The sequence below is a fragment of the Pogoniulus pusillus genome, chromosome 36 (assembly GCF_015220805.1).
Source record: "Pogoniulus pusillus isolate bPogPus1 chromosome 36, bPogPus1.pri, whole genome shotgun sequence".
NCBI classification, from domain to species: domain Eukaryota; kingdom Metazoa; phylum Chordata; class Aves; order Piciformes; family Lybiidae; genus Pogoniulus; species Pogoniulus pusillus.
Window position 1 is genome coordinate 3,208,462 of NC_087299.1, and position 23,632 is coordinate 3,232,093.

The 23,632-nt window shown below is 57.2% G+C and overlaps 1 protein-coding gene across 2 annotated transcripts; it reads right to left on the minus strand.

The window, feature by feature from the left end:
- Nucleotides 1-111: 111 nt before the first annotated feature.
- Nucleotides 112-22,918, minus strand: ALDH4A1 (aldehyde dehydrogenase 4 family member A1). 2 transcript variants are annotated; one of them, XM_064171724.1, is made up of 15 exons: nt 22,840-22,918; nt 20,627-20,720; nt 20,255-20,347; nt 20,074-20,121; nt 19,600-19,755; nt 17,827-17,976; nt 17,660-17,734; nt 13,828-14,015; nt 10,540-10,613; nt 6,966-7,162; nt 6,435-6,482; nt 5,039-5,191; nt 4,199-4,320; nt 2,535-2,653; nt 112-438 (listed from the first exon to the last, which is right to left on the minus strand). In XM_064171724.1, the coding sequence occupies exons 1-15, from the start codon at nt 22,872-22,874 to the stop codon at nt 326-328; spliced, it is 1,665 nt and encodes a 554-aa protein (XP_064027794.1). In that variant the 5' UTR covers nt 22,875-22,918; the 3' UTR covers nt 112-325. The 2 variants fall into 2 exon arrangements, with proteins under 2 accessions (XP_064027794.1, XP_064027793.1); XM_064171723.1 differs by lacking the exon at nt 22,840-22,918 and adding an exon at nt 20,879-20,944.
- Nucleotides 22,919-23,632: the final 714 nt, after the last annotated feature.

The following is a 23,632-nucleotide window of genomic DNA, read 5'->3' on the forward strand; positions in this document are numbered from 1 at the left end:
CACCTCCAGGGCTGGTGACCTGCTCTAGTTGCAGATGACAACCTTGAAAGGTCCCTTCCCACCTAAACCCATTCTCTGATGCCAGGACCATTAAGAAAACCCACAGGGACCTTCTTCTGGTGGAGTCAACAATTTAACCATAGACTTCTTTAACCTTTACAATCAAACCCTAAGCTGCTCAGGGTGAGTAGAGTTAAGTGCTGTGTAAGGCTGTAGCTGGGCAGCTATTCTGTGCGTTGAGGATCAGTAGTAGCAGCACAGGGTCTGGAGAAGGCATCATCATCATCACCATCATCATCATCACCAGCAGCAGGAGAAGGCACCATCACTGCATGTAGGCATAGCGCCAGTCCCCCAGGGGCACATGTGTCTCCTTGATGGCCTGGGGGGATGTCCAACGCAGGATGTAGTGGGGCCCACCAGCTTTGTCATTGGTGCCTGGTGCAGGAGGAAAGGAAAGCAAGCACTGGTGACCACAGAGTGCACCCACCAGGGGCAGGGCAGGGCAGGGCACTCGTCCTCACAGACTGCATCGGGTTGGAAAGGACCCTCCAAGGTCATCTCGTCCAGCCCCCCCCCTGCAGGCAGCAGGGACATCTCCAACTAGAGCAAGCTGCCCAGGGATACATCATGCCTGACCTTCAATGTCTCCCTGGGCAACCTGTTCCAGTTTTTTTCTCTCCTCATTGTGCTGAACTTCCTCCTGATATCCAACCTAACTCTGCCCTGTTCCCGTTTCAAACCACTGCCCTCATCCTATCCCCACAGGCCCTTCTGAACAGTCCTCCCCAAGCCTGCCTGGAGGTCCCCTTCAGGTACTGAAAGGCCACTATAAGGTCTTCCTAGAACCTTCTCCAGGCTGAACAGCCCCAACTCTCCCAGCCTGTGCCCACAGCTGAGGTGCTCCAGTCCTCTGATTATCTTTGCAGCCTCCTCTGGACCCTCTCCAGCAGGTCCAGCTCCTTCCTGTGTTGTGGTTCCCAGAGCTGGACCCAGCCCTGCAGGTGAGGTGTCCTCAGAGCAGAGGGGCAGGATCCCCTCTCTCCATCTCTGCCCACACTGCTTTGGATGCAGCCCAGGCTGCCCTTGGCCTCCTGGGCTGCCAGTGCCCATTGCAGGCTCCTGGCCAGCTTCTCACCCAGCAGCACCCCAAGGCCTTTCCTGCAGGGCTGCTCTCAGTCACACCATTACCACAGCCTGGATTGGTATCGAGGATTGCCAGAGCTAGGGGCAGGGGGTTAGAGAGTGATGGAGGCAGGGGGGCAGAGGGGGGCACAGAGTGTTAGGGGCAGAGCACTAGGGGCAGGGGGGCACAGAGCTGGGGGCAGAAGGGCACAGAGCACTAGGAGCACAGAGCTCTGGGGGTGGCGGGGGCAGAGCACCAGGGGCACAGAGCACTGGGGGAAGAGAGGACAGAGAGCATGCTGGGGGGGCAGAGAGTGCTGGGGGCAGGGGGCAGAGCACTAGGGGGCACAGAGTGCTGGGGGCAGGGGGGCAGAGCATTAGGGGCCCAGAGCACTGGGGGCAGGGAGGACACAGAGCACACTGAGGGGGCACAGAGTGCTGGGGGCAGGGAGGGCACAGAGCACACTGAGGGGGCACAGAGCACTGGGGGCAGGGAGGACACAGAGCACACTGAGGGGGCACAGAGTGCTGGGGTCAGGGGGGCAGAGCAGTAGGGGCACAGAGCACACTGAGGGGGCACAGAGTGCTGGGGGCAGGGAGGGCATAGAGCACACTGAGGGGGCACAGAGCACTGGGGGCAGGGAGGACACAGAGCACACTGAGGGGGCAGAGAGTGCTGGGGGCAGGGAGCAGAGCATTAGGGGCACAGAGTGCTGGGGGCAGCAGAGCATTAGGGGCACAGAGCACACTGAGGGGGCACAGAGTGCTGGGGGCAGGGAGGACACAGAGCACACTGAGGGGGCACAGAGCACTGGGGGCAGGGAGGACACAGAGCACACTGAGGGGGCACAGAGCACTGGGGGCAGGGAGGACACAGAGCACACTGAGGGGGCACAGAGCACTGGGGGCAGGGAGGACACAGAGCACACTGAGGGGGCACAGAGCACTGGGGGCAGGGAGGACACAGAGCACACTGAGGGGGCACAGAGTGCTGGGGGCAGGGAGGACACAGAGCATACTGAGGGGCACAGAGTGCTGGGGGCAGGGAGGACACAGAGCATGCTGAGGGGGCACAGAGCACTGGGGGCAGGGAGCAGAGCATTAGGGGCACAGAGTGCTGGGGGCAGCAGAGCATTAGGGGCACAGAGCACACTGAGGGGGCACAGAGTGCTGGGGGCAGGGAGGACACAGAGCATACTGAGGGGGCACAGAGTGCTGGGGGCAGGGAGGACACAGAGCACACTGAGGGGGCACAGAGCACTGGGGCAGGAGGGCAGAGCAGTAGGGGCCCAGAGCACTGGGGGCAGGGAGGGCACAGAGCACACTGAGGGGGCCGGGGGTGGGGCACAGAGCTCAGCACACAGCCACACAGAGGAAGGGCACCTGCAGGGGCCAGCCCTTGCTCTCACCTGAGATTCGGGAGCCTCCAAAGGGCTGCTGAGACACCACAGCCCCTGTGGACTTATCGTTGATGTAGAAGTTGCCGGCGGCGTGGCGCAGGAGGCTCCTGGCTTCATCGATGACCCTCCTGAAGGGGTGGGGGACACACAGAGAAAAGGCTGTGACCACGACACGACGACAAAAGCCTCCTGCAGAGGCCTCTCTGGCCATTCAAAGGCTGCAGGAAAAGCCTCTGCTGCGTTCCTCTGCTCACAACCTGCAGGGCTGCACATCGCTCGAGGCACCCCTGAAACAAGGCTGTGCGTGGAGTGAAGCTTCAACACAGCACCACACAAACACCCAGGCTGGAAGAGACCCTCAGCATCACCAAGTCCAACCTCTAACCCTACTCAACAAGATTCTGCCTACTCACCCTCTGCCAAACCTACCCAGAGCCCTCCCAAGTTGGGTTTGCTTTCACTTTGGTTCCCTTTTTAAGTTAAGGATGGGTCCTCTTTTAGGTCATGCTGCTCTCAGCCATCCTGCTGCTTGGGGATGCATCCTCCTGTGCCCATGCACCCTCCTGTACCCATGCACCCTCCTGCACTCATGCACCCTCCTGCACCCATGCACAATCCTGTACCCATGCACCCTCCTGTACCCATGCACCCTCCTGTACCCATGCACCCTCCTGTACCCATGCACCCTCCTGTACCCATGCACAATCCTGTACTCATGCACAATCCTGTACTCATGCACAATCCTGTACCCATGCATCCTCCTGTACCCATGCACAATCCTGTACTCATGCACCCTCCTGTACCCATGCACCCTCTTGTACCCATGCACCCTCCTGTACCCATGCACCCTCCTGTACCCATGCACCCTCCTGTACCCATGCACAATCCTGTACCCATGCACCCTCCTGTACCCATGCACTCTCCTGTACCCATGCACCCTCTTGTACCCATGCACCCTCCTGTACCCATGCACAATCCTGTACCCATGCACCCTCCTGTACCCATGCACTCTCCTGTACCCATGCACCCTCTTGTACCCATGCACCCTCCTGTACCCATGCACAATCCTGTACCCATGCACCCTCCTGTACCCATGCACAATCCTGTACTCATGCACCCTCCTGTACCCATGCACTCTCCTGTACCCATGCACAATCCTGCACCCATGCACAATCCTGTACCCATGCACAATCCTGCACCCATGCACCCTCCTGTACCCATGCACCCTCCTGCACCCATGCACAATCCTGCACCCATGCACCCTCCTGTACCCATGCACAATCCTGCACCCATGCACCCTCCTGTACCCATGCACAATCCTGTACTCATGCACCCTCCTGTACCCATGCACAATCCTGCACCCATGCACCCTCCTGTACCCATGCACAATCCTGCACCCATGCACAATCCTGTACCCATGCACCCTCCTGCACCCATAAAACATTGCCTCTGGGGTAGTTTCACACCAAAACTAGGCTGAGAAGCCACTTTAGAGGCATGTCCATCCCTCCTCCTCAGTGGGAAGAGGGCTAAAAGCAGCATGAGCTTCGTGGGAAGTGTTTTCTCCCCTCCCCACCACACAGCCCAGGGCTCTGGAAAGGGCTGGGAGGTTCACCCCAAGACAGGGAAAAGCTTTTGCGGTGCCTGGGAATGGAATTTTTTTGGGCTCTTACTTCTCCTGGGCGAAGAGCGCCCCCGTGAGGCCATAGGGCGTGGTGGTGTCGATCAGCTCCAGCACCTCCTTGTACTTCTTCTCAGGGTACACATAGACGGTCAGGATAGGGCCAAAAATCTCCTGGGTAGCCAAAACCAACAAAGCAGTTACCGAGGAGAGCCTCCAAAAGGAAGCTACAGCACCCAGCTGGCTAATGGAGGGTGCTGGAGAGAGACTTCTGTCACTACAGGACAAGGGGAAACAGCTTCAAACTGGAAGAAGCTGGATTTAGATTGGACATCAGGAGGAAATTCTTCTCCATGGGGATGAGGAGACACTGGGATAGGTTGCTAAGGGAAGTTGGGGATGCTTCTGTGCTGTTTTGAGGCATAATCTTCACCCTGAAGGTGCTCAAGGCTAGGTTGAACTGGGCCTTGAGCAACTTGGGTCTAGCAGGAGGTGTCCCTGCCCATGGCAGTGGGGTTGGAACTGTCCCTTCCAACTCAACCCATTCTGTGAGTTGACACCATGATGAAGAGGAGCATCCCTGCACTGGCCCATTCCTCTCCACACACTCAGTGGTCACCTCAGGATGGGGATCTACAGCCCCTTTAGCTCCTTTTCCTGCTACCTCAGATTAACAGAATGGTTTGGGGTGGAAGGAACCTCTAAAACCATCCAGCTCCAAACCCCCCCTACCATAGGCAGGGACACTTCTCACCAGCCCAGGTCGCTCAAGGCCTCATTCAACCTGGCACTGAACACCTCCAGGGAGGGAGCAGCCACAGCCTCCCTGGACAACCTGTCTCAGTGTCTCCCCACCCTCACTGTAAAGAGCCTCCCCATGAGCTGCCCTCACCTCTTTCATGATGGGGTCCTGTGGATCTTTGCTCTCCACGATGCAGGGCTCGACGAAGTACCCAACGCTGTCATTGCAGCCACCTCCTGCCAGGATGGTGAGGTTGGGTGAAGTCTTGGCATGCTCCAGCCACTTCTTGATCCGGGCAAAGGACTGGCAAAAGGACATCATGACAGTGAGTTTGGGGGTCTGAAGACAGGTGTGGGCAATCCCTTTCAGGGCTAGGCTGCTCTTAGTGCTCTTCCGGCTCAGAAGGAAGGAACCAGCAACAGAAGAAGGGGACACAGTCTCAAGTTGTGGCAGGGCAGGTTGAGGCTGGATGTTAGGAGGAAGTTGTTGGCAGAGAGAGTGATTGGCATTGGAATGGGCTGCCCAGGGAGGTGGTGGAGTTGCTGCCCCTGGAGGTGCTGAAGCAAAGCCTGGATGAGGCACTGAGTGCCATGGTCTGGTTGGTTGGGCAGGGCTGGGTGCTAGGTTGGGCTGGATGAGCTTGGAGCTCTCTGCCAACCTGGCTGAATCTATGATTCTAAGGAAGGGTGGGAGATGGAAAAACAGCCCTGGGTACTCTGGGGCAGGGGAGGTTAAGGTTGGACACGAGGAGCAATTTCTTCACTGCAAGAGTGGTCAGGCATCAGCACAGGCTGCCCAGGGAGGTGGTGGAGTCCTCATCCCTGAAAGTGTCCAAGAAATGTGTGGCCATGGCACCTGGGGATGTGGTTCAATGGCCATGGTGGTGCTGGTTGACCTCAATGACTTTGGAGGTCATTTCCAACCCAAACAGCTCCATAAACTCTATCTGAGCACATCCCTCAGCAAACTAACTCACCTTCGAAGAGGGGCAGTGACTCCCTATGAGGAGAGGCTGAGGAAGCTGGGGGTGTGCAGCCTGCAGAACAGGAGGCTCAGGGCAGAGCTCATTGCTGTCTACAACTACCTGAAGGGGCATTGTAGCCAGGTGGGGGTGGCCTCTTCTCCTAGGCAACCAGCAGCAGAACAAGGGGACACAGTCTCAAGTTGTGCCAGGGTAGGTATAGGCTGGATGTGAGGAGGAAGTTGTTGGCAGAGAGAGTGATTGGCATTGGAATGGGCTGCCCAGGAAGGTGGTGGAGGCACCGTCCCTGGGGGTCTTCAGGAAAAGCCTGGCTGGGGCACTGAGTGCCATGGTCTGGTTGGTTGGGCAGGGCTGGGTGCTAGGTTGGACTGGCTGAGCTTGGAGCTCTCTTCCAACCTGCTTGGTTCTATGATTCTAAACACTCCCAAGGAGGGAGCCAAAGCAGGCTGACAACTCAGCTCTGACTAACCACTGACTGCTGCGAGCAATAAAACCCAAGCCCCAAGCCCAGCCTGGCTCTCTTCCCCCCTCGCAGCAGCCAGAGCCAGCAGGGGCTGAGCTCACCTTGTCATCGATCACCGCCGAGAAGAACGTCCCAAAGTCCTGAACGGGCTGCAGGGGAGGGCAGAAAAGGAGGCAAAAAGTGAGGGTACAGCGAGCCAAAACCCAAACAACACTGCCTGTGAGTTTGGGAGCTCAAATCCCCCTCCCAAAATCACATCCACCCCACCCTGAACTCCTCCTCCTCCTCCTCCTCCTCCACGCACATCTCTGCGGCAGGCACAAGCTACCTCCTTCCCCATCCCACCTGGCAGGGTCCTTCCTGCAGGCTCTGGCTACAAGTTAATTTCTAATCACTCTTTAAAGAAAAAGAAAAACGAATTAAAAAAAAAAAAAAAAAACAAAAAAAAAAACCCTTTTAAAAGATGAAGAAGTGAAGGTGGAGGTGGGGGAAAGGCTTGGGGGGGAAGCCCACAGCGGTGGGATAAAAAGCTGGGTTCAATAGGAATTAGTAGCCAGTTACCGCAGTCTCTAATCCCATCAACCACCCGCTGAGCCGCAAAGCCCTTCCAGCAGCCCGGCAGCTCGGCTCACGTCTCCCACTTTGATCTTCTTGTGCTCCTCCAACAGCTTCTCTTTGATCTGGGGCCACAGCGAGTCCGGGGCGTAGAGGCGGGAGCAGGCGGAGCACTTCTGGCCGCCGTACTCGAAGGCGGAGCGCAGGGTCCCGTTCACCACACTGCCCACCTCGGCCGAGCTGTGCACCAGGTGGAAGTTCTTCCCCCCGCACTCTGGGGAGGGGGGAAAAAAAACAAACACCTGGGGATCAGGGGGTTAGGTCACCTTGCAAAGGTAGGAGGATGCTCAGGTCACCTTGCAAAGGTAGGAGGTTGCTTAGGTCACCTTGCAAAGGTAGGAGGCTGCTTAGGTCACCCTGCAAAGGTAGGAGGCTGCTCAGGTCACCCTGCAAAGGTAGGAGGCTGCTCAGGTCACCCTGCAAAGGTACGAGGCTGCTCAGGTCACCCTGCAAAGGTAGGTTGCTTAGGTCACCCTGCAAAGGTAGGAGGTTGCTTAGGTCACCTTGCAAAGGTAGGAGGTTGCTCAGGTCACCCTGCAAAGGTAGGAGGTTGCTTAGGTCACCTTGCAAAGGTAGGAGGTTGCTTAGGTCACCTTGCAAAGGTAGGAGGCTGCTTAGGTCACCCTGCAAATGTAGGAGGTTGCTTAGGTCACCCTGCAAAGGTAGGAGGCTGCTTAGGTCACCCTGCAAAGGTAGGAGGATGCTCAGGTCACCTTGCAAAGGTAGGAGGTTGCTCAGGTCACCTTGCAAAGGTAGGAGGATGCTTAGGTCACCCTGCAAAGGTAGGAGGCTGCTTAGGTCACCCTGCAAAGGTAGGAGGCTGCTTAGGTCACCCTGCAAAGGTAGGAGGCTGCTTAGGTCACCCTGCAAAGGTAGGAGGTTGCTTAGGTCACCCTGCAAAGGTAGGAGGCTGCTTAGGTCACCCTGCAAAGGTAGGAGGTTGCTCAGGTCACCTTGCAAAGGTAGGAGGATGCTTAGGTCACCCTGCAAAGGTAGGAGGCTGCTTAGGTCACCCTGCAAAGGTAGGAGGCTGCTTAGGTCACCTTGCAAAGGCAGGAGGCTGCTTAGGTCACCCTGCAAAGGTAGGAGGCTGCTTAGGTCACCCTGCAAAGGTAGGAGGCTGCTTAGGTCACCATGCAAAGGCAGGAGGCTGCTTAGGTCACCCTGCAAAGGTAGGAGGCTGCTTAGGTCACCCTGCAAAGGTAGGAGGCTGCTTAGGTCACCTTGCAAAGGTAGGAGGATGCTTAGGTCACCCTGCAAAGGTAGGAGGCTGCTTAGGTCACCCTGCAAAGGTAGGAGGCTGCTTAGGTCACCTTGCAAAGGCAGGAGGCTGCTTAGGTCACCCTGCAAAGGCAGGAGGCTGCTTAGGTCACCCTGCAAAGGTAGGAGGATGCTCAGGTCACCTTGCAAAGGTAGGAGGATGCTCAGGTCACCTTGCAAAGGTAGGAGGATGCTTAGGTCACCCTGCAAAGGTAGGAGGCTGCTTAGGTCACCCTGCAAAGGTAGGAGGCTGCTTAGGTCACCTTGCAAAGGTAGGAGGCTGCTTAGGTCACCCTGCAAAGGTAGGAGGCTGCTTAGGTCACCCTGCAAAGGTAGGAGGCTGCTCAGGTCACCCTGCAAAGGTAGGAGGCTGCTTAGGTCACCCTGCAAAGGTAAGAGGCTGCTCAGGTCACCCTGCAAAGGTAGGAGGCTGCTTCTCTACAGGCTTTCAGGACACTCAGTCCTTGGAGGTGTTCAAGAAAAGCCTGGATGAGGCACTTAGTGCCATGGTCTAGATGACTGAATAGGGCTGGGTGATAGGTTGGGCTGGATGAGCTTGGAGGTCTCTTCCAACCTGCTTGATTCTATGATTCTAAGACCTGTCTGGGTGTTTGTGCAGAATGGTTTGGGTTGGAAGGGAGCTTAAAGGTCATCCAGTTGCAAGCACCTGGCTGTAGGCAGGGACAGCTCCCACTAGCACAGGGTGCTCAAAGGCTCATCCAGCCTGGTCCTGGACACCAGGCAGGGACAGCTCCCACTAGCACAGGGTGCTCAAAGGCTCATCCAGCCTGGTCCTGGACACCAGGCAGGGACAGCTCCCACTAGCACAGGGTGCTCAAGGCCTCATCCAGTCTGGCCCTGAACACCCCCAGGCAGGGCAGATCCACAACCTCCCTGTGCAACCTGTGCCAGTGTCTCCCCAACCCTCACTGGAAAGGATTTCTTCCTCATCTCCAATCTGACTCTCCCTTCCTCAAGCTCCAATCCATTCCTTCTCATCCTACCACTACAAGCCCTTGTCAAAAGTCCTTTCCTGGCTCTGTTGTAGAATATCATGGAATTGTTTGGGTTGGAAAAGCCCTCTAATGTCACTGAGTCCAACCCAACACCAACATGGCCATGAATCCATGTCCCCACACAACACAAACACCTCCAGTGGTGACTCCACAACCAGCCTGGGCAGCCTGTTCCAGTTCCTCCCCACCCTCACTAGGAAGAATTTCTTCCTAATCTCCAACCTAAATCTGCCCTCAAGCTTCAACCCACTCCCTCTCATCCTGTCCCATCCTGTGTGACCTGCCCTAGGTGACCCTGCCTTGGCAGGGGGGTTTGACTTGATGATCTCCAGAGGTTCCTTCCAAACTCTACTGTACTCTGATCAGAGAACCAAGCAGGTTGGAAGAGAGCTCCAAGCTCAGCCAGCCCAACCTAGCACCCAGCCCTGCCCAACCAACCACACCATGGCACTCAGTGCCTCAGCCAGCCTTGGCTGCAACACCTCCAGCCACACAGACTCCACCACCTCCCTGGGCAGCCCATTCCAATGCCAATCACTCTCTCTGACAACAACTTCCTAACAACATCCAGCCTCAATCTGCCCTGCCACAGCTTCAGACTAGGGCCCCTTCTTCTGTCCCTGCCTGCCTGGCAGCAGAGCCCAACCCCACCTGGCTACAGCCTCCCTGCAGACAGCAATGAGCTCTGCCCTGAGCCTCCTCTGCTGCAGGCTGCACCCCCCCAGCTCCCTCAGCCTCTCCTCACAGGGCTCTGCTCCAGGCCCCTCCCCAGCCTTGCTGCCCTTCTCCAAACACCTTCCAGCACCTCAGCATCTCTCTTGAATTCAGAAGCCCAGAACTAGACACAGCACTCCAGGGGTGGCCTGAGCAGTGCTGAGCATAGGGGCAGAATAACCTCCAACCACCTCCCTGGGCAGCTTGGTCCAGCCTTTGAGAATCCTTTCACTGAAGAAGTTTCTTCTCACATCCAAACCAAACCTCCCCTGGTGCAACCTGAGGCCATTTCCTGTTATCACAGTCTCACAGTATCATCAGGGTTGGAAGAGACCTCACAGCTCATCAAGTCCAACCCTTTACCACAGAGCTCAAGGCCAGACCATGGCACCAAGTGCCACGTCCAACCCTGTCGCTTGTTCCCTGGGAGAAGAGACCAACGCTCACCTGACTCCAACTTCCTTCCAGTGAGTTGGAAAGAACCAGAATGTCTCCCCTCAGCCTCCTCTTCTCTAGTTTCTCCCCAGGCAGAGGACAAATTGACCCTCCCCAACCAGAGCATGGCACAAAACAATGCAGAGGCAGAGGCAGAGGCAGTTACCTCCAGCCAGGCGTGGGAAGTTGCGGTACCGATCCAGGTTTTCAGACACCTGCTTCCAGAGCCTCTTGAAAGTCCTGGGAAGAGAAAAGAGGAGCTTGGTCAGAGTGCTCTGACCTTGGCAGAGGGGAAAAAAACACAAAGGCAGAAATGGGAGATGTGTCCTGCTGAAAGCCAACCCCAAAACTGGACAACTCCAAGCACGTTGCCCAGGGAGGTTGTGGCTGCTCCCTCCCTGGAGGTGTTCAAGGCCAGGTTGGATGAGGTTGTGGAGCACAGAGTGAGAGTGGTGAGACACTGGCACAGGTTGAGGGTGGTGAGACACTGGCACAGGTTGAGGGTGGTTAGACACTGGCACAGGTTGAGGGTGGTGAGATACTGGCACAGGTTGCCCAGGGAGGTTGTGGAGCACAGAATCACCCAATGTGATCAAAGATCACATTGGGTGATTCTGTGCTCCACAACCTCCCTGGAGGTGTTCAAGACCAGGTTGGATGAGGCCTTTGAGTGATCTGTTCTAGTGGGAGGTGTCCCTGCCTATGGCAGGGGGTTGCAACTGGCTGAGCTTTGGGGTCCCTTCCAACCTAAACCATTCTATGGTTCTATAGTTCTATGTGGTTCTATGGTTCTATGTGAGGAGATGCTGGCTGAGAACAAGACCTCAAAGCAGAGCCACCATCGACCTCCCCCTGGTTTTCCAGAGCAGGAGCTGTTGCAGTGCCACAGGGAAGGAGAGAGAGGAGCAAGCACCCAGCAGAAGTTTCTGACCTCCTTTCCACCACTCCCCCCTTTCCTTTCAATCCTCACTGTGACAAACCTCGGGCTGCAAAACAATAAAGATGCTAATGAGGTCCCCCCAGGAGGCACAGCCACTAAAGCTAATTTATCAGCTTCCCACCTCTACAGCTCGGTGCTCATCGGACCATGTCCTTCAGCAGTGGAGCGAGGTGCCCAGGTTTAACAGCTCGTTAAGGGCTGCCAGGGTACTCAGCATCACCAGGACACACTCCACTCCCACAGCCCCGACCTGTGGGCACAGCACAGCACAGCTCTGCCAACCTGCACGCAGCTGGTGCCACTGTGCCAGGGTAGGGCAGGTGGTTAAACCAAGTCACAGCACCCCTGGGAGGCAGGGCAGGGTCACACACGGGTCTGGTCTGCTCTCTGTGCCTTGGTTTGGGTTGGAAAAGACCTCCAAGCTCATCCACTCCAGCCACTCTCTAACTCTGCCAAGGCTGGGGCTAAACCATGGCCCTCAGCACCACAGCTCTGGGGCTTTGAAACTCCTCCAGGGATGGGGATTCAGCTACCCCCCTGGGGAGACTGGTCCAGGGTTTGAGAACTCTTTCACTGAAGCACTTTCTTCTCATGTCCAACCTAAACCTGCCCTGGTGCAACCTGAGACCACCTCCTCTTGTCCTGTCACTTGTTCCTTGGGAGAAGAGACCAACCCCACCTCACTCCAACCTCATTTCAGGTTGTTTCAGAGTGCCAGAAGGTCTCCCCTCAGCTTCCTTTTCTCCAGGCTCAACACTCCCAGCTCCTTCAGCTGCTCCTCTCCAGCCCTGTTCTCCAGACCCTTCCCCAGCTTCATTGCCCTTCTCTGGACCTGCTCCTGCCCCGCAATGTCCTTGCAGCAAGGCTCAAAACTGAACCCAGAACTCTCAGTGTGGCCTCACCAGCACTGAGCTACAGAAACACTCTGCTGTTAAGTCACCAAGTGGAGCAAAGCTGGAGGTGGAGAGAGTGAGGCTGGAGGGGAGGAGGAAGTTGTTGAGCAGGAGAGTGGTGAGAGGCTGGAATGGGTTGCCCAGGGAGGGGGTTGAGGCCCCATGGCTGGAGGTGTTTGAGGCCAGGCTGGCTGAGGCTGTGTGCAGCCTGCTCTAGGGTAGGGTGTCCCTGGGCATGGCAGGGGGGCTGGAACTGGCTGCTCCTTGTGCTCCCTTCCAACCCTGACTGATTCTATGATTCAGGTCACAGAATGGTGGGGTTTGGAAAAGACTTCTGCAGATCATCTAATCCATCCTGTAGCAAGAAAACCCCCTTAGATACTTTCAGAGCTGCTTTAAACCTCTGCTTTGATGACAGTGCAACAAGGCCAGCCAGCTGTGTGCCTGCCAGCCTGCTCCCTGTGTGCTGGAAGGAGCAGCAGAGAAGCACCCAGCACCACCTCCTGGAGGAGGCTCCAGGGACATCTAACAGCAGCCTTCCAGCAGCTGAAAGGGGCCTGCAGGGAGGATGCAGAGAGACTGTTCCCAAAGGCCTGCAGTGACAGGACAAGGGGCAATGGCTTCAGACTAGAGAAGTGCAGATTTAGACTGGAGGTTAGGAACAAGTTCTGCACCAGGAGGGTGCTGGAACACAGCAAAAGGTTGCCCAGAAAGGCAGCTGAGGTCTCATCCCTGGAGATATTCAAGGTGAGGCTCGACAGGGCTCTGGGCAACCTGATCACAGAATCAACCAGGTTGGAAAAGACTTCTGCCCTGCTGAGAGCTCATCTTGAGCACTGCCTTCAGTTTTGGGCTCCCCAGTTGCAGAGGGACAAGATTCTGCTGGAGAGGGTCCAGCACAGAGCTATGAGGATGCTGAGGGGACTGGAGCACTGCCTGAGGAGGAGAGGTTGAGGGCCCTGGGGCTGCTTAGTCTAGAGAAGACTGAGAGGGGATTGAATCAATGTTTATGAATCTCTGAGGGCTGGGGGTCAGGAGGGGGGGACAGGCTCTGCTCACTGCTCCCTGGCATAGGACAAGCAGCAGTGGATGGAAGCTGCAGCACAGGAGGTTCCAGCTCAACACAAGGGAGAACTTATTTACTGTGAGGGTCCCAGAGCCCTGGCACAGGCTGCCCAGAGAGGTTGTGGAGTCTCCTTGTCTGGAGCCTTTCCAAGCCTGTCTGGATGTGTTCTGTGTGCCCTGAGCTGGATTGTGTGGTCCTGCTCTGGCAGTGGGGCTGGACTGGATGATCTCCTTGAGTCCCTTCCAACCCCTGACAACCTGTGAGCCTGTAACCATCAAGCCTAACCTAGCACCTAACCCTTCTCCTTCACTAAACCACATCACTAAGTGCCTCATCCAGCCCCTCCAGGCACAGCGACTCCACCACCTCCGCGGGCAGCCCATTCCGCGACGCAGCGGAGGATGCTTCTGCTGCCTGCAGGGGCTGGGCTTGGACCGGACGACCTTGGGAGCTCCACTCCAAGCCACAGCACTCGGTGCCTCTAGGAGCGCAGGTTGCCAGGCGGCAGCCGCTCTGCCCCGCCGCCGCCTCCCGCCCCCCTCCCCAGCCACCTACGGCACACTGCCGGTGAAGTTGACGCCGCAGAGGTGCGGGGAGCTGGTGACGGCGTCGCCGAACACCGGCCCGTCCGCCGGCACGAACTGCACCACGCTGGGAGGCAGCCCAGCTTCCAGCAGCACCTTGTAGACAGCGTAGCTGGAGAGCAGGGCAGTGTCGCTGGGCTTCCACAGCACCACATTTCCCTGGGGAGGGGAAAGGAGAGAGGCAGCATCAGGGGATGTGTGGTCAGCAGGAGCAGGGAGGTCATTCTGCCCCTGTACTCTGCACTGGTTAGACCTCACCTTGAGTGCTGTGTTCAGTTCTGGGCCCCCCAGTTTAGGAGGGACATTGAGATGCTTGAGCGTGTCCAGAGAAGGGCAACGAGGCTGGGGAGAGGCCTTGAGCACAGCCCTACGAGGAGAGGCTGAGGGAGCTGGGATTGGTTAGCCTGGAGAAGAGGAGGCTCAGGGCAGACCTTATTGCTGTCTACAACTACCCGAGGGGAGGTTGTGGCCAGGAGGAGGTTGCTCTCTTCTCTCAGGTGGCCAGCACCAGAACAAGAGGACACAGCCTCAGGCTGTGCCAGGGGAGATTTAGGCTGGAGGTGAGGAGAAAGTTCTTCCCTGAGAGAGTCATTGGGCACTGGAATGGGCTGCCCGGGGAGGTGGTGGAGTCGCCGTCCCTGGAGCAGTTCAAGGCAGGACTGGACGTGGCACTTGGTGCCATGGTCTGGCCTTGAGCTCTGTGCTAAAGGGTTGGACTTGATGATCTGTGAGGTCTCTTCCAACCTTGCTGATACTGTGATACCCGAGGAAAGGCTCAGACACAGGCATGGAATCACAGAGTGGGTTGGGTTGGAAGGGACCTTTAAGAGCATTCAGTTCCAAACCCTGGGCAGGGACACCTCCCACCAGAGTAGGTTGCTAAAAGGCTTTATCCAACCTGGAAGGAGCATCCAAAACCTCCCTGGGCAACCTGCTCCAGTGTCTCACTGGAAAGAGTTTCTTCCTCATCTCCAGTTTCAACTTCCCCCCTTCCAGCTTCAATCTATTTTCTCCTCATCCTATCACTACCATGGACATGCAAAGAGGACAGCAGAGCCTTTCCTTATGGATTCATAGACTAACAGAATAGTTGGGGTTGGAATCTCAAAGATCAGCCAGTTCCAGCCTCCCTGCCATGGACAGGGACAGCTCCCACCAGAGTAGGTTGCTAAAAGGCTTCATCCAACCTGGAAGGAGCATCCACAACCTCCCTGGGCAACCTGTTCCAGTGCCTCACTGGAAAGAATTTCTTCCTCATCTCCAGTTTCAATCTCCTCCCTTCCAGCTTCAATCCATTCCTCTGCCATGGGCAGGGACAGCTCCCACCAGAGCAGGTTGCTAAAAGGCTTTATCCAACCTGGAAGGAGCATCCACAACCTCCCTGGGCAACCTGTTCCAGTGCCTCACTGGAAAGAATTTCTTCCTCATCTGCAGTTTCAATCTCCTCCCTTCCAGCTTCAATCCATTCCTCTGACATGGGCAGGGACAGCTCTCACCAGAGCAGGTTGCTCAAGGCTTTATCCAACCTGGAAGGAGCATCCACAACCTCCCTGGGCAACCTGTTCCAGTGCCTCACTGGAAAGAATTTCTTCCTCATCTCCAGTTTCAATCTCCTCCCTTCCAGCTTCAATCCATTTCCTCCTCATCCTATCACCACATGGCCATGCAAAGAGGACACTGTGGCCTTTTGTCATAGATTCATTGAATAGTTTGGGTTGGAAGGGATCTCAAAGGTCATCCAATTCCAACTCCCCTGCCATGGACAGGGACACCTCCCACCAGCCCAGCTTGCTCAAGACCTCATCCAACCTGGCTTTGAATACCTCCAGGGAGGTTGTGGAGCACAGAAGATCAAAGATCACATTCTGTGCTTCTGTGATCCACAACCTCCCTGGGCAACCTGTGCCAGTGTCTCACCACCCCCAACCTGTGCCAGTGTCTTACCACCCTCACTCTAAAGAATCTCTTCCTCATCTCCCCTCCTCAAGCTCAAACCCATTCCCCCTCATCCTGTCACTCCCAGCCCTTGTCAAAAGTCCCTCCCCAGCTCCCCTGTAGCCCATTTCAGCTCCTGGAAGGCTGCTCTAAGGTCTCCCCAGAGCTTTCTCTTCTCCAGGCTGAACAGCCCCAAATGTTTAAATGCTCTGGTAAAAGCCTGCAGTGGATGGGGACAGAGCAGTGGCACTCTGGGGTGATTCCCACCTCCCTCTCACCCTGGGCACAAGGTTCATAAAGGACTGTGACTGCCCCTGCTCAGCTGGAGGCACAAAACCCCCTCCCCTGTCACACTCTCCCTCGCCAGGGACACTGAACTTTGCCTCCCCTGAGAGGAGCCATGAAGCATGGAGCTGTTTTACACCTCAGGAAATGGGCTGGTAGTGCCAAGCAAAGTGCTTACACCACCACAGGCACTGTCCCCTCGCTGCCACCCAGCAGGTGGCTGTGCCAGCCCAGGCAGCGACACAAAACCCTGCACCCGCGTTAGCCGTGCACAAGCAAAGAGCACAAGTGCCTGGGTGCCAACACGTTGCCAGGGGCACCCCACCCCTTTGGCACTCTGCCACCATCCTCCCCTTGGCTCTGTGACCTCCCTCGTGTTACTGTCACCCTGCCTGGCCCCCACCACACGTGACTGTGCCACGGGGTGACAGCCACAGGGGAGCAAGAAGGAGATTTTCAGGCTCTGTCTCAAGCAGGCAACTGCTCTCCAAGGAGCTGAGGTGCAGGCAAAGCTCCTTCCTGCCTCCCCCTCCTCCAATCCTTCCACTCACAACAGTGAGAGAACAAAACCAGGCTCTGGAAAACCTCTGCAGGAGCTGGCACACTGAACCGGGGCCAGGGCTGGAGGCAGGCTGCCTGGCAGTCCAGACACCAGTGTGCCAACTGCCCCACTCCCAACAGAATCCCACTCCTGACACTGCAATGCCATTAACCACGCTGCTCTCTCCAGCTAGTTAGGCAAGAGGAATGTTTAATCCCCTGGGAGGTGCACTGCAGTGACTAAACACTGGGGAGCTAATTAATACCCACTTATTAAGCACCATTTTGGCCTAAATTTAATTGCAGGTACCACCTGCTGCTGAGCTTTTCGAGTCGCCTGCTGATGCCCAGCTCCTTTTAGCCCCAGGTCCAGATCCAGGGGAAGGTCTTACTGTGCTGCAGCAGCCCAGCAGGAGTGTTAAGGAGGAGGGAGAGGTGGATGCACTTCAGGATACCCAAAACAGTTCTCCCAGACCCACCAGCACAGGCTCACCCCATGCCAGTTGAGGTTCATCACCTCTGAGATGAGTTTATCACTAAGTAACTCAAAGCCAAGGACCTTCCTCAAGTCCTGGGGTGGGAGGAACACATCTGCTTCCCCAAAAAGCTGCTCAGCTTCACTCTCTCCCTTTCTGTCCCCTCAGCTCCTCCCTGGAACACATCCAGGGATGGTGACCTCAGTACTCTCTCAGGAAATCGCCCCTCATGCCCAGTCTAAGCCTCCCCTGGCACAATTTCAGGCCACAGGTGTGGTCCTGTCGAACCCAGGTCCTATGCAGTCCAGCTGTGTCCTTACTGAATGGCACCAGAAAGGCCAAATTCAGACCCACAGAGGTGGCTGAACCCCTGAAGGGGTTTCAAACCTGTGGTGCTGAGTGCCACAGTTTAGCACTCGACTTGTTAAGAGAACAGTTGGACTGGACGAGCTTCAAGGTCTTTCCCAACCAAAACGAGTCTACAAAGCACAGCCTTGGAGAGGGTGGGTGCCTCTGCCAGCCCTTCTCTGGCCTGCCCTCTCCATCAACCCTCCCCCGAACACTCACCATCAGCGCTGGAGTCCCTGCCAGGTTGCCACCGATGGCAGTGAAGTTGAAGGGCGAGACGGCTGCCACGAAGCCCTGCAGGGGGAGAGGAGAGGAGCTGCTGGCAGCAAGGGACCTCCTCCCACAGCTCAGGAGGAAAACAAGGGAGCCTCTACCCTTCTCCTCACCTCCAGCCCCCTGTAGACCATGCTGTTGGTGCTGATGTCCACGCTGATGGGCTGGCTGCTCTCCAGCTCCAGGGCATACTTGGCATTGAATCGGAAGAAGTCGATCAGCTCGGCAGCAGCGTCCATCTCCGCCTGGATCACAGTTTTACCCTGCCAGGAGAGGCCATGGCACACCAAGCACTGAGTGAGGGGGAGCCTGGGGAGGGCACTGCAGCAGCCCTGAGCTGCAGCACTGCGGCACAGACCTTCCACATGTGGTTTGTGGGTTGCCTCTCTCCCACGGAACGGTAGGGGTTGGAAGGGACTCAGTCCAACCCCCCTGCCAAGGTCACACAGAACATAGTAGGCTGAAGAGGAGCCAGCAGTGTGCCCAGGGGACCAAGAGAGCCAGTGGCATCCTGGGCTGGCTCAGGAGCAGTGTGGGCAGCAGGACAAGGGAGGTTCTTCTGCTACTGTGCTCAACACTGCTCAGGCCACCCCTGGAGTGCTGTGTCCAGTTCTGGGCCCCTGAATTCAAGAGAGATGTTGAGGTGCTGGAAGGTGTCCAGAGAACGGCAGCAAGGCTGGGGAGGGACCTGGAACACAAACCCTGTGAGGAGAGGCTGAGGGAGCTGGGGGTGTGTAGCCTGCAGCAGAGGAGGCTCAGGGCAGAGCTCATTGCTGTCTGCAGCTGCCTGCAGGGAGGCTGTAGCCAGGTGGGGTTGGGCTCTGCTGCCAGGCAGCCAGCAACAGAACAAGGGGACACAGCCTCAAGTTGTGGCAGGGCAGGTTCAGGCTGGCTGTTAGGAGGAAGTTCTTTACAGAGAGAGTGATTGGCATTGGAATGGGCTGCCCAGGGAGGTGGTGGAGTCTGTGTGGCTGGAGGTGTTGCAGCCAAGGCTGGCTGGGGCACTGAGTGCCATGGTCTGGTTGGTTGGACAGGGCTGGGTGCTAGGTTGGGCTGGATGAGCTTGGAGCTCTCTTCCAGGCTGGTTGATTCTATGTCCAGCTGGGTTTGGAATGCCTCCAGAGATGGAGACTCCATCACCTCTCTGGGCAGGCTGCTCCAGAGCTCTACCGCCCTTACAGAAGCTCCTCCTGGTGTCCAGATGGAACTCCCTGTGTTCCAGTTTGTGCCTGCTGCCCCCTGTCCTGTCACTGGGCACCACTGACAACAATCCAATCCCATCCTTCAAGAGTGGATCAGCAGTGATCAGGTCCCTCCCCAGGCTTCTCTTTTCCAGACTAAATAGCCCCAATTCCCTCAGCCTTTCCTCCTGACAGAGATGTTCCAGTCCCCCCAGCATCTCTGTAGCCCTTTGCTGTACCCCCTCCAGCAAGTCCCTGTCCTCAAACTGGGAAGGCCAGAACTGGACACAGGACCACACACTGCTCACTCTCAGACATGGCCTCCTGCAAGCCCCCATCCCACCCCATCTCCTCTGCACCCTAGTCTGTGCTGGTGCCAGGGGACATCACATCCCCTCCTGTCCCTCCCCCACACTCCTCAGTGCCTCCAAGGACTGCTGGGGCACTTCACAAGGGTGAACTCTGATAATCACAGCCCACCTCAACACCTGAGCTTCCCATGACACTTCACCTCTCCTCCTCAGGGAAGAAGCAAGGTCATTTTGCAGCCACACCACAGCTAGAGGCAATTCAAGCATTGCAGCCATTTCCACTGCCAAAAAACCACCTTAGCAGCTCTTCCTGCCCTGCCTCCCTGCCTTCCATCTCAGATTCCCTCCCATTTCCTCCCAGCTCTCTGCTGGGTCAATCCCACAGCTCCATTACCTGCCCAATCATGGTTTTGGCCAGCACTTCTGCTCGCCTTGGGCCACTCAGCATGTCAGCTGCCTTCAGGAAGATCTGGGCTCGGTCCTGGACGGGTTTCAGGTCCCATTCCTTCCTCGCTGCCAAAGCAGCGTTAATGGCTTTGTTAATGAGCTCCTGCAGAAGAAAAGGGGAAAGGCAGCACAGAAGAAACACCACCAAGAGCCATCATCAAGGCCATCCACCACCCACAGCAGCCTTCCCATCACCATCCCACAGCTGCAGCTCCTGGTTAACGATTTGTTCCAGGATCCCTGGGACTTGGAAAGCCAAGAGCCAGCCCTGCAGCCACCCTGCTGACCGTCTGAGCAGGGATCTGCATTTCCTCAGCTTCTCAGCAGCAATCTCAAAGCAATCTCATGGCAGGAGAGAAGACTAAGCCCAGGTGAAACGCTCAGAGAACACAAAAGAGGGAGGGTAGTGAGGTGCACTCACCTTGTCAGCATAGCAGTACTTGGCCACCTTGTGGGCATGATTGAATGGCTGCAAAGAGAAGGAAACCCCTCACAGTTATCAGCTCGACAGGCCTCTCTCCTGCCACCGGCATCCTCCTGCTCCCCCCTCACTCGTCAAGGAGCTCTCCCCTCACTCGTCAAGGAGCTCTCCCCCAGCTCACCGACAGTTGGTACCGCACCGTCGACGTCCACACCTCCTCTCCCCCGACCACGCACGGGATGGCTTCTGTCTTGCCCTTCAGGTCAGCAAGTGCCTAAGCAAGAGGAGGAGGAGGAGGAGAGCAGTGTGGTGGGAGCTGCACCCCCAGAGCTCCCCCAGCCTCTCTCACTCCCAGTTCCTTCCAGGAGCAAAGGCAAACCCTTACTGGGCATGGGGGTACCAGAGGGCTGGAGGGATGGGAGCTACAACTGCAACTGCGCCCCAAAGGGACAGAGCGGGTGCTGGGCAGGAGAGGGTTTCCCCCACCCCAAGAAAAGAGGCTGAAGCACAACCCAGACGCCCACAAAAGCCCAGTTGTTCCCCGTGGAGGTACCTTCTGGAGGGCTGCTCGCTCGGGGCTCCCTGGTTTGAACTCGAGGATGGGCTCATTGGTCACCTGGATGGCCGAGCGGTGCTGCCACCTCCGCCTAGGAGAGGAACCAAGGCAGATGCTGAGAGCACCTCCGCCCAGCTTCTCCCTTCCCTCCACACCCCAGCCTCCCGGTGGCACCCGTTTCTCTCCGGTGACACGTGTCCTACCCCCTCGCTGCTGCCCAAACCAGCTCCACATGCCCAGGCACAGCACCTTGTCAGCATGCTCCATGCCGTCAGACGGTGATGCCAGAGCCGGGAACTGAGCCTGGACATATTTCTCCCACTCCCTCCCTTCTTTTTGCTAGGAAAAAAAAGGTGCTGGAAAATGAATTTCTAGAGGATGAGAGGCAGGGCAAGCTCCAAATCGATTCGCTTTGCTTCACTACCCCGGCAAAGTCCAGGGGGCGGGGGCAAAAGCCAGGCTGGCAGGCTGTGCCCGCTCCGGGGAGCGGCTGGACCTTGGCAGCTTCGGGCTATACATTTCCCAACCCCTCCAGAGCATTAAATTGCTCATCTCAGCAAAAAGGAGGAAAGAAAAAACCCCAGACACAAAGAAGAGGAAGAAGCACCTGCAGCTGGCAGCAGGGAGAGGGGCTAGGAAGAGGTGAGGGAGGGCTGGGGTCAGCAAAAGGAAATGAAGAGCAAAGGGGACCCTCAGAGAAGGGATCCTCAAGCCAAGGGAACCTTCAGTCTATAGTGAAGGGAGCCTCAACCAAGGGGACCTTCAGTCTGTAGCAAAAGGACCCTGAGTCATTGGGGCTCTCAGCCTGTAGCAAAGGGACCCTCAAGCCAAGGGGACCTTCAGCCTGTAGCAGCAACCCCCCAGCCAAAAGGGACCCTCAGCTTGCAGCAAAAGGACTCTCTAGCAAGGGGGCCCTCAGCTTGCAGCAAAAGGACTCTAGCAAAGGGACCCTCAGCCCGCAGCAAATGGACTCTAGGAAGGGGACCCTCAGCTTGCAGCAAATGGACTCTAGGAAGGGGACCCTCAGCTTGCAGCAAAAGGACTCTCTAGCAAGGGGACCCTCAGCTTGCAGCAAAAGGACTCTAGCAAGGAGACCCTCAGCTTGCAGCAAAAGGACTCTCTAGCAAGGGGACCCTCAGCTTGCAGCAAAAGGACTCTAGCAAGGGGACCCTCAGCTTGCAGCAAAAGGACTCTCTAGCAAAGGGACCCTCAGCTTGCAGCAAAAGGACTCTAGCAAGGGGACCCTCAGCTTGCAGCAAAAGGACTCTAGCAAGGGGACCCTCAGCCCACAGCAAATGGACTCTAGCAAAGGGACCCTCAGCTTGCAGCAAAAGGACTCTAGCAAGGGGACCCTCAGCTTGCAGCAAAAGGACTCTAGCAAAGGGACCCTCAGCTTGCAGCAAAAGGACTCTAGCAAGGGGACCCTCAGCTTGCAGCAAATGGACTCTAGCAAAGGGACCCTCAGCTTGCAGCAAAAGGACTCTAGCAAGGGGACCCTCAGCTTGCAGCAAAAGGACTCTAGCAAAGGGACCCTCAGCTTGCAGCAAATGGACTCTAGCAAAGGGACCCTCAGCTTGCAGCAAATGGACTCTAGCAAAGGGACCCTCAGCTTGCAGCAAATGGACTCTAGCAAGGGGACCCTCAGCTTGCAGCAAAAGGACTCTAGCAAAGGGACCCTCAGCTTGCAGCAAATGGACTCTAGCAAGGGGACCCTCAGCTTGCAGCAAAAGGACTCTAGCAAAGGGACCCTCAGCTTGCAGTAAAAGGACTCTAGCAAGGGGACCCTCAGCTTGCAGCAAAAGGACTCTAGCAAAGGGACCCTCAGCTTGCAGCAAAAGGACTCTAGCAAGGGGACCCTCAGCTTGCAGCAAAAGGACTCTAGCAAGGGGACCCTCAGCTTGCAGCAAAAGGACTCTAGCAAGGGGACCCTCAGCTTGCAGCAAAAGGACTCTAGCAAGGGGACCCTCAGCTTGCAGCAAAAGGACTCTAGCAAGGGGACCCTCAGCCCGCAGCAAATGGACTCTAGCAAGGGGACCCTCTGCCAAGGGGGCCGCCCCGCACTGTTCTTCCACCCACCACGCGTGGAAACGCTGCGAGAAGGGGGTTTCGGGCGAGGTTTGGAGGACGGAGTTGGGAAGGGCGAGCGGAGGGGAGCCGAAGGGGCAGGGACGGGCTGAGGAGGAACAGGGGACCCCCGCCCCGGCACTCACCCGCCGCCCCGCAGCCCCCGCAGCGCCCGCCACATCCCGGCCCCGCCGCGCTGCCCGGCCGCGGCCTCGCCCAAGCCACAACAGCGCCGGGGCGGGGGGGTGGGGGGGGGGTTAAGACAAAACCATTACATTAAACATAAATACGGCTGAAGGAGAGGGATGCGGGCAGCTCCCACCACCGCCCCACAGCCTCGCACGCCGTGGTGAAGCTGGGGGTGGGGGAGTTCCCCGACCAAAAGCCGGCACGGAGAGTCCTCGCCCGTCGGAGCCCCCTCCCCCCGGCGCGGAGTGGTTGCGCCGGGCCAAGGGGTGGCCTCGAAGCACGTGGGCAAGGGGCGGGGCGCTGAAGCAGCTAAGAGTAATGAGACTCATTAAACGCACAGCTAACGAGAGCCCACAGTGAACTACAGCCCACAGCGAGTTAGAGCCCGCAGTGAACTACAGCCCGCAGCGAGTTAGAGCCCACAGCGAGTTAGAGCCCGCAGCAAACTACAGCCCACAGCAAACGAGAGCCCACAGCAGCCCGCAGCCGGCACTGGGACGGGCTGGAGGCAGCACCCGGCCTTGCCTGGGGAGAGGAAGAGGAACTGAGGCTGCTGCTTCCCTCCCGTTTAGAATCGTAGAATCCAAGCTCAGCCAGCCCAACCTAGCACCCAGCCAGACCATGGCACTTAAGAGCCTCATCTAGGCTTGGCTTCAACACCTCCAGGCACACAGACTCCACCACCTCCCTGGGCAGCCCATTCCAATGCCAATCACTCTCTCTGTAAAGAACTTCCTCCTAACATTCAGC